This window comes from Phoenix dactylifera, unplaced genomic scaffold (assembly GCF_009389715.1).
Source record: "Phoenix dactylifera cultivar Barhee BC4 unplaced genomic scaffold, palm_55x_up_171113_PBpolish2nd_filt_p 001145F, whole genome shotgun sequence".
NCBI classification, from domain to species: domain Eukaryota; kingdom Viridiplantae; phylum Streptophyta; class Magnoliopsida; order Arecales; family Arecaceae; genus Phoenix; species Phoenix dactylifera.
In genome coordinates, this window is record NW_024068486.1 from 108835 (window position 1) to 116144 (window position 7310).

At 40.7% G+C, this 7310-nt stretch overlaps 1 protein-coding gene across 1 annotated transcript; it reads left to right on the top strand.

Annotated features, from left to right (window-relative positions):
* The first annotated feature begins 3370 nt into the window (after positions 1-3370).
* Positions 3371-7050, top strand: LOC103699602 (receptor-like protein EIX2). The gene has a single exon (XM_039121574.1). It carries the CDS (start codon positions 3435-3437, stop codon positions 6723-6725), a length of 3291 nt encoding a protein of 1096 aa, XP_038977502.1. The 5' UTR covers positions 3371-3434; the 3' UTR covers positions 6726-7050.
* The last annotated feature ends 260 nt before the right edge of the window (positions 7051-7310 follow it).

Sequence of the window (7310 nt, forward strand, 5' to 3'; positions counted from 1 at the left end):
CAACTCTAATAAAGGCCAAGTCGGTTAACCCGAGCAAGGCTATGCTGAAATAAAATTAACATCAAGGACTCAAAAGCAAAAATAACCAAATGATTAAGTCCGAGGCGGTCTAGTGGATCCAACCGCATCATTTATGTTCCAGGGTCGGAAAATTATACTGAACTCATTGCCTCCTAGAGAGCCCACCCCTGAAAAGAAGAGTGCTACACTACGGAAAGATGAATCACTTCACATCATTACTTCGAAAGAGGTAATGAAGGATATCGAAAGCCAATCACCTATGTTTGCCCTTGTGGCTAGAGCCATCAGTGTGGAGTCCAACCCTAAGCACCCACCGGTAGTAGTTCCCCTGCTGGAGGAGTTTCACTCTGTCCTCCCTCAGGATCCTCTAGATACACTTCCTCCGATGCGTGATATTCAGCATGCAATTGATCTCTGGATCATCCTTACCAAATCTTTCCCATCATAGGCTCAATCCAAACGAGCACACTGAATTGAAACGTCAAGTTGACGAACTCCTCACCCGAGGGTATATTCATGAGAGTTTGAGCCCCTGTGCTATACCCACACTCCTTACCCCCAATAAAATTATGGTTAAGTATCGTCTTCCCATCCCTAGGCCGAACGACCTCTTACATTTTATGTCTAGTGCCACGATCCCATGGCAAGATGTCAGTATGGACTTCGTGTTGGGACTTCCTCGTACCTATGTCAAGCACGATTTCATATTTATGGTTGTGAACCATTTTTTAGATATGGCTCCCTTTCTCCTATGTCCTAGGACTTCTAACGCTTCTGGAGTTGCCAAACTTTATTTCAATGAAGTCGTTAGACCTCCTGACCTTCCAAAATATATTATATCTGATAGAGATGTTAGATTCGTGAGTTTTTTTAGAAAAATTTTTGGGCACATGATTGGCATTAAATTAAAATTTTCGTCGGCCTATGCTAGGACCTGGGATTTAGTGTTACCGACCGCCGAGTTTACATATAATAGTTCGGTCAATAGGTCCTTAGGCATGAATCCTTTCGAAGTGGTGAATGGATATAAACCTAGGCAGCCCATAGACTTGATTCCCATGTCTCATCAATATAGAGTCTCTGAGTCTCACAATCATTTGCATCACACCTGCATTCATTACATCAGAAAATCAGCAAACATATTCACTCTAATAACTTAAAATATAAATCTCTTGTTGATTTGCATAGACGTTATAAAGAATTGAATGTAGACGATTATGTCATGGTGAGAATTAGACCTGAACGACTTCCATCGGGAACGTTCAAAAAGTTGCAATCTCATAGTACGGGACCGTTCAAAGTCCTAAAGAAAATCAGTTCGAATGCTTATGTTGTATATCTTCCTGAAGACTATGGGATTAGTGAGACATTTAATATTGAAGATTTAGTCCCATACAAAAAGTCAACATCCATTTCTTTTGATCCTTTTGTTGATACACCCGCTTTTGTTGATCACCCTGACCCAGTACCTGCTATTGAGCCTCCACCTCCAAAGTTTAATGCACGCAGAGAACACATAGAACATATATTAGATGAGCAGGTTATATCTATCAGGAGAGGAAGCTACCAACGTTACCTTGTTCGGTGGAAAGGTCGACCCGAATCGGATGTAACGTGGATTTCGCGAGCTGAGTTGCAACGCCTTGACCCTGACCTTCTGGAGCAGTACGACAGCCGGCCAGATCTGTACTCGACGGGGTCGAGTTTTTTCCATCCGGAGGGGTTGATGGGGACATCAGCTAGGCCACCATTTTATTTGTATATTTATTTTATTTTTATTTCTGGGCTTGTTTGCATTCTAGGGCTTATTTGTGTTATTTGTGGACTTATTAGGATTTATTTCTGTGTAAGGAGGTTTTAAGCTAATTGTGTATTTGAGCCCTATATATAGGGGACTATTTTCATGATTAGGGTTTTAATGAAGTGATTAAAATTTTCTCCCCTACGTTCTTTCTCCTCTCTTTCTCTCTTCCCCTTCTTCTCTTCCTCTCCTCCTCTCCTCCTCTTCTTCCTTTTCCTTATCTTCTGGTTTTCACTGATCTGTCATTACCGCATCCTTTCCCCATCGTGGTGCTGCATCAAAAATCTTTGACGTGTTGCAGAGAGACTGCTATTTGGCTTTTATTGAAAATGGTTTTTTTATAGAGAGAAAACAGAAAAGAAAAGGAAGGATGGTGCGACAAAAGGATCAAAGCTAGTAGAGATTCCAGCCATCCATATATGAAAGCGCAGGTGGAATGAAACGGCAAAGGAAATAGTCAGAAGCAGCAGAGAAGTCGAATGAAACAAAACGGAGAGCTTAATCACAAATTCAATCATCAAGAAGTCGCCCCAACCAAAGACAACGGCTGTTACAAAGGTCAAATAATTACTGATCCAGTGATAACAAACAAAAATATTCTCTATTCTGGTGAATAGTGGATGGCATCAGCAACTGCAATACGTTCTAGTTATTAATAATTAATAATATATCATTATCTATATCACTACCAAGCCGATTTTAACAAACAATATAACAGCTAATAAGGATTTCATTGAGGTCCATTATAACGAATAATAGCATTTTCAGAATTTTTGAGTATTTTTAAACAATAAAGTTGCGCATTATCTTAATGACGAGATTGTGCTTCACAGACTTACCAAGTAACATAATTCAAAACCCCTTTCATTTTAAAAAAGACGCAAATATCATAAAAGCAAAGCAGACCCGACCCACTAACTATCACATTCTAGCTGGATAGGGCCTGGCTCGAGAATAGTGCGGCTTGAGTTTCTAATTTACCTTGAAAGGATCGATACTAATTGGCAGGGTAAATTTTAGAGCTATAGCTCATTATATGTGATAATAGTTGAGTAGTTTAATTTAGATTAGGGATATGAACCTGACCGATGGATCAATTTTGGAATCTAAATGTGGTATATATTGAAAAGTTGCTATTGGGAACTGGCATCAAAGCGGCATCGTCAAGTCAACATAATAAAGTTTGAGGCTTTGTAATAAACTTTAATTTTGAACTTATTAAATGACTCTTTGAAACTTCTTGCTGTAACTGCAGAAGAGCAATTAAATGACTCTTTGAAACTATATTCAGGAAGACCAACACAAAACTTCTTTAAATTGGACCCGCCGACTTCTTCCCTACAGCGTAGGGAACATTCTTGTCCACAAAACTTCGGTCCTGCCTACTTCTTCCCAACGGCAGAGGGAACATTCTTGTCCACTAGTAGCTGCATTGACTTGAGAATACTTTTTTCTTTTTTTATTCCAGATGTTGGTCTATTTTTTTTGTCCGCTAGTAGTCACTACTTAACATGACAGAGGAACACTTCAAAGGATCCCATTCTCGTCCCCCTCTGAACTCAGTTGTCTCAACAAACTATCCTCCCTTTGCTCCTTCGCACAGGGAGATCTCATGGCTTCAACCAATACTTCCATTCCTCTTGTTTATGCCATCTGGATCGCGTTCCTTCTTTTCTTTGGATCCGTGCAACTATGCCTCTGTTTCAGTGGAAATAGTTCCGGGTCAGGAGGCTGCATAGCGAGGGAAAGGAAGGCTCTTCTTAGCATACGAAAGGGCATCTATGACGCCCACAGATGGCTCTCTTGGAATGAAAAAGACTGCTGCAGATGGAGAGGAGTTCGATGCGACACCATCACCGGACATGTCGTAAAGCTTGACCTCCACTACCCATATAATGTTGAATATCCTAATAAAAGTGAGGTAAGTCCTTCACTACTTCGCTTGAGACATTTGAATTATTTGGATTTGAGCATGAACAATTTTGGTGGTGCCCCGATCCCTAACTTCATTGGATCTCTTGCCAAGTTGGAGTATCTAGACCTCTCGCATGCTAGGTTTGGTGGAACAATCCCTCACCAACTCGGGAACCTCTCAAACTTACTCCATCTTGATCTCGCTTCAAACCTTCACAACTCTTCGGATGTTGACAATCTTGGCTGGTTACCTTCCATCCGTTTCCTGCAGCATCTTGACATGAGTAATGTCAACCTCTCAAAAGCATCCAACTGGATTCATGTGATCAATATGCTCCCTTCTCTTTCTGTCTTGCGTCTGTCTCGTGCTACTCTTCCTAGCCTTCCCTCTACACTACCCCATGTTAATTTCACTTCTCTTACTACACTTGATCTCTCTTGGAACAACTTTGCTTCAAGCATACCCGGTTGGCTGTTTAATCTTAGCAGCCTTGAACTTCTAGACCTTGGGTACAATAATTTCCATGGCATTATACCACTTGCCATCGGGAATCTCAAGAAGCTTCGAGTCTTAGATCTCTTAGCGAACAACTTCAGTGGAGACATCCCAGAAACAGTAGGCAGTCTCAAGAGCTTGCAGTCAATAAATTTGATTCAGAACAATATCAGTGGGGGTATACCAGAAACCGTGGGGAATCTCAAAAGCTTGGTGTCCTTGTCCCTCAGTATAAACACAATTAGTGGGTGTATACCAGAAACTGTGGGGAATCTCAAAAGCTTGGAGTTCTTGGACCTCAGCTCTAACAGCATCAGTGGGCGTATACCAGAAACTGTGGGAAATCTCAAAAGCTTGGTGACCCTGGTCCTCAGCGCAAACAATATCAGTGGTGAAATACCAAAGACCATTGGGCGGCTTACCAAGCTGCAGAATTTAGGGTTGTATGACAATCAAATTAGTGGGGAGATTCCAGAAACCATAGGGAATCTCGGTGAGTTGAGCAGTTTGGATTTATCACAGAATCTTATCAACGGGCAGATACCTAGAACAGTGGGTAACCTCTGCAACTTGAGCAACCTTATTGCTTTTGATAACAATATAAGTGGAGATATTGCAGGATTCATGGAAGGTTTCTCGAGATGCAGCACCAACAGATTATGGTATGTTAGTTTGCAACGGAACAATCTTAGCGGTCCTTTGCCCAATCAGATAGGAGAGCTCCAAAGTTTGGGCTATCTTGATCTTGGTTCTAATTTATTGGACGGTTCAATTCCTGCATCATTGGGGAAGTTATCTGCCCTTTATTATCTGAATCTTGCAGCAAATTCCTTGGCAGGTGCACTGACTGAAGCCCACTTCGCTAACCTCACAAGCTTATCAGAATTGTATCTGTCTTATAACTCATTGACAGTAAATGTGAGTCAAGATTGGCTTCCTCCATTTAAAGCACGCTACATCAGCATGGCGTCTTGTCCACTGGGGCCCAAATTCCCTACATGGCTTCGGAACCAGACTGATTTAACTTTACTGGACTTATCTAGTGCAGGAATATCAGAAAATTTCCCTGATTGGTTTTCGGACATGCGTCCGCCTATGTACTTTCTTAATGTTTCTCATAATCATATGAAAGGAAAGCTACCTAGCTTTGAACCTCTACCCCCCACCCAGATTCCAGGATTAATAGATCTATCCAACAATTTATTCTCTGGACCTATTCTGCCAACCTTGGGTGGTGGTGTCGACCATCTTGGCATTCTGCTTCTTGCACATAACAGGTTCAATGGCAGCATTCCATCAGCATTTTGTGGGGCAAATAATCTAAAAGTTCTCAATCTTGCCGATAATGATTTATCAGGAGTTGTCCCTAACTGTTGGAACAATTCATCTCTTTTGGGAGTCATTGATTTCTCTGATAACAAATTGTCAGGAGGCATTCCTAGCTCAGTGGGATCTCTCAGTCAGCTCATATCACTGCATTTGAGAGACAACAACTTCTCTGGTAAAATTCCTTTGTCCTTGCAACAGTGCAAACAACTGACTACTATTGACCTTGGCAATAATAAGTTGTCAGGTAGCATACCTGAGTGGATTGGAGGGAGCCTCTTATCATTAAAGGTTCTCCGTCTGCGATCAAATATGTTGGATGGTAATATTCCTAAGCAACTGTCACTCCTTGCTTCTCTTCAAGTGTTGGATCTTGCTGACAACAAGCTTTCTGGAACTTTGCCACCATCATTTGGTAATTTCACGGCCATGATTATGATTCCAAATGGGGGCAAACCTGTTTTTGATGAATATATTGCCTCCTATTATACTGAAAATATCCAGATAACCACGAAAGGTTCAGAACTCACATTCACTAGTGTGCTCTCATTTGTGGCAAGCTTAGATCTCTCAGACAACAATATTTCTGGAGAGATTCCTGAGGAGTTTACAAACCTTCATGGGCTTCATTCCTTAAACTTATCGGGGAATCATTTGACAGGAAGAATTCCGATCAATATTGGTGCCATGGGGCAGTTGGAGTCACTTGATCTATCACTGAACCACCTATCAAGCACAATTCCTACAAGCATCGCAGATTTGAATTTTTTGGAGCGCCTGAACTTGTCCCACAACAATCTATCAGGAAGGATTCCATCTGGCAACCAACTCCAAACCTTGAATGATCCATCTATCTACATTGGCAATCAGTATCTTTGTGGACAGCCTCTGCCAGAAAAATGCCCCAGCGATGAACCTGCAGAAGGTCCAACAGAAGAAAAACAGGATGAAAATGGTTCAGAAATGATATGGTTTTATGTTGGCTTAAGTCCGGGATTTGTGGTTGGCTTCTGGGGATTTCTTGGTGCAGTGATGCTAAAAAAAAGCACAAGGTATGCTTATATCCAATTCATTGATAGGATATGTGAATGGATTTATATGGTTGTAACAATAAATTCTGCTAGGCCAAAGTCCAAGAGAAACCGAGGACGCAGAGGACGCAGGTAAGCAGTTGCAAAGTTGTAATGCTTCCCCACTGTGTATGGTTTAGGATTTGATGTTTCTGCCATGCATCATGCATGAAAGTTTAGTAGAAATATGGACTATTAGAATAAATAGAAATGCTTGGAAACCATTTAAATGGTTTAGTTATTAAGGACTTAAAGCTGTAATTGAGTGAATTGCTTAAGCAAGCCTAGAAGCCTCTCTATATTTGCTATATGCTGAAACTTTTCTTTCGATGCTTTTATCAATGTAAGTGACAGGTGTAGGCATCCTAACTGTTTTGCTTAGAAAAAATATTTGGATGCTTTATTCTTATCATCATTTCAAATACTTTATGTGCAATGATATGGAATTGGAAAATATAAATATACATATTTTTGCATGTATAAGGCAAAGAAATGCTACATAAATAAAGAGGCCAATATGCATTTTAGTGCATATCCTTTTTATTATTATTATTTTCTTTTAAATTCTTAGGCAAAAGGCACAAAGCCCCCATGCACATTTTTCCTAACTTCATTGCCGCGGCATCAACCATTACAAATTGATTAATCCTTCTTGGTAGATCTTGACTCCCAAAAGGTATGC

What these genes read in the sequence shown, in the direction of transcription:
- LOC103699602 (XM_039121574.1), top strand. Translation starts at nt 3,435, where the DNA reads ATGGCTTCAACCAATACTTCCATTCCTCTTGTTTATGCCATCTGGATC.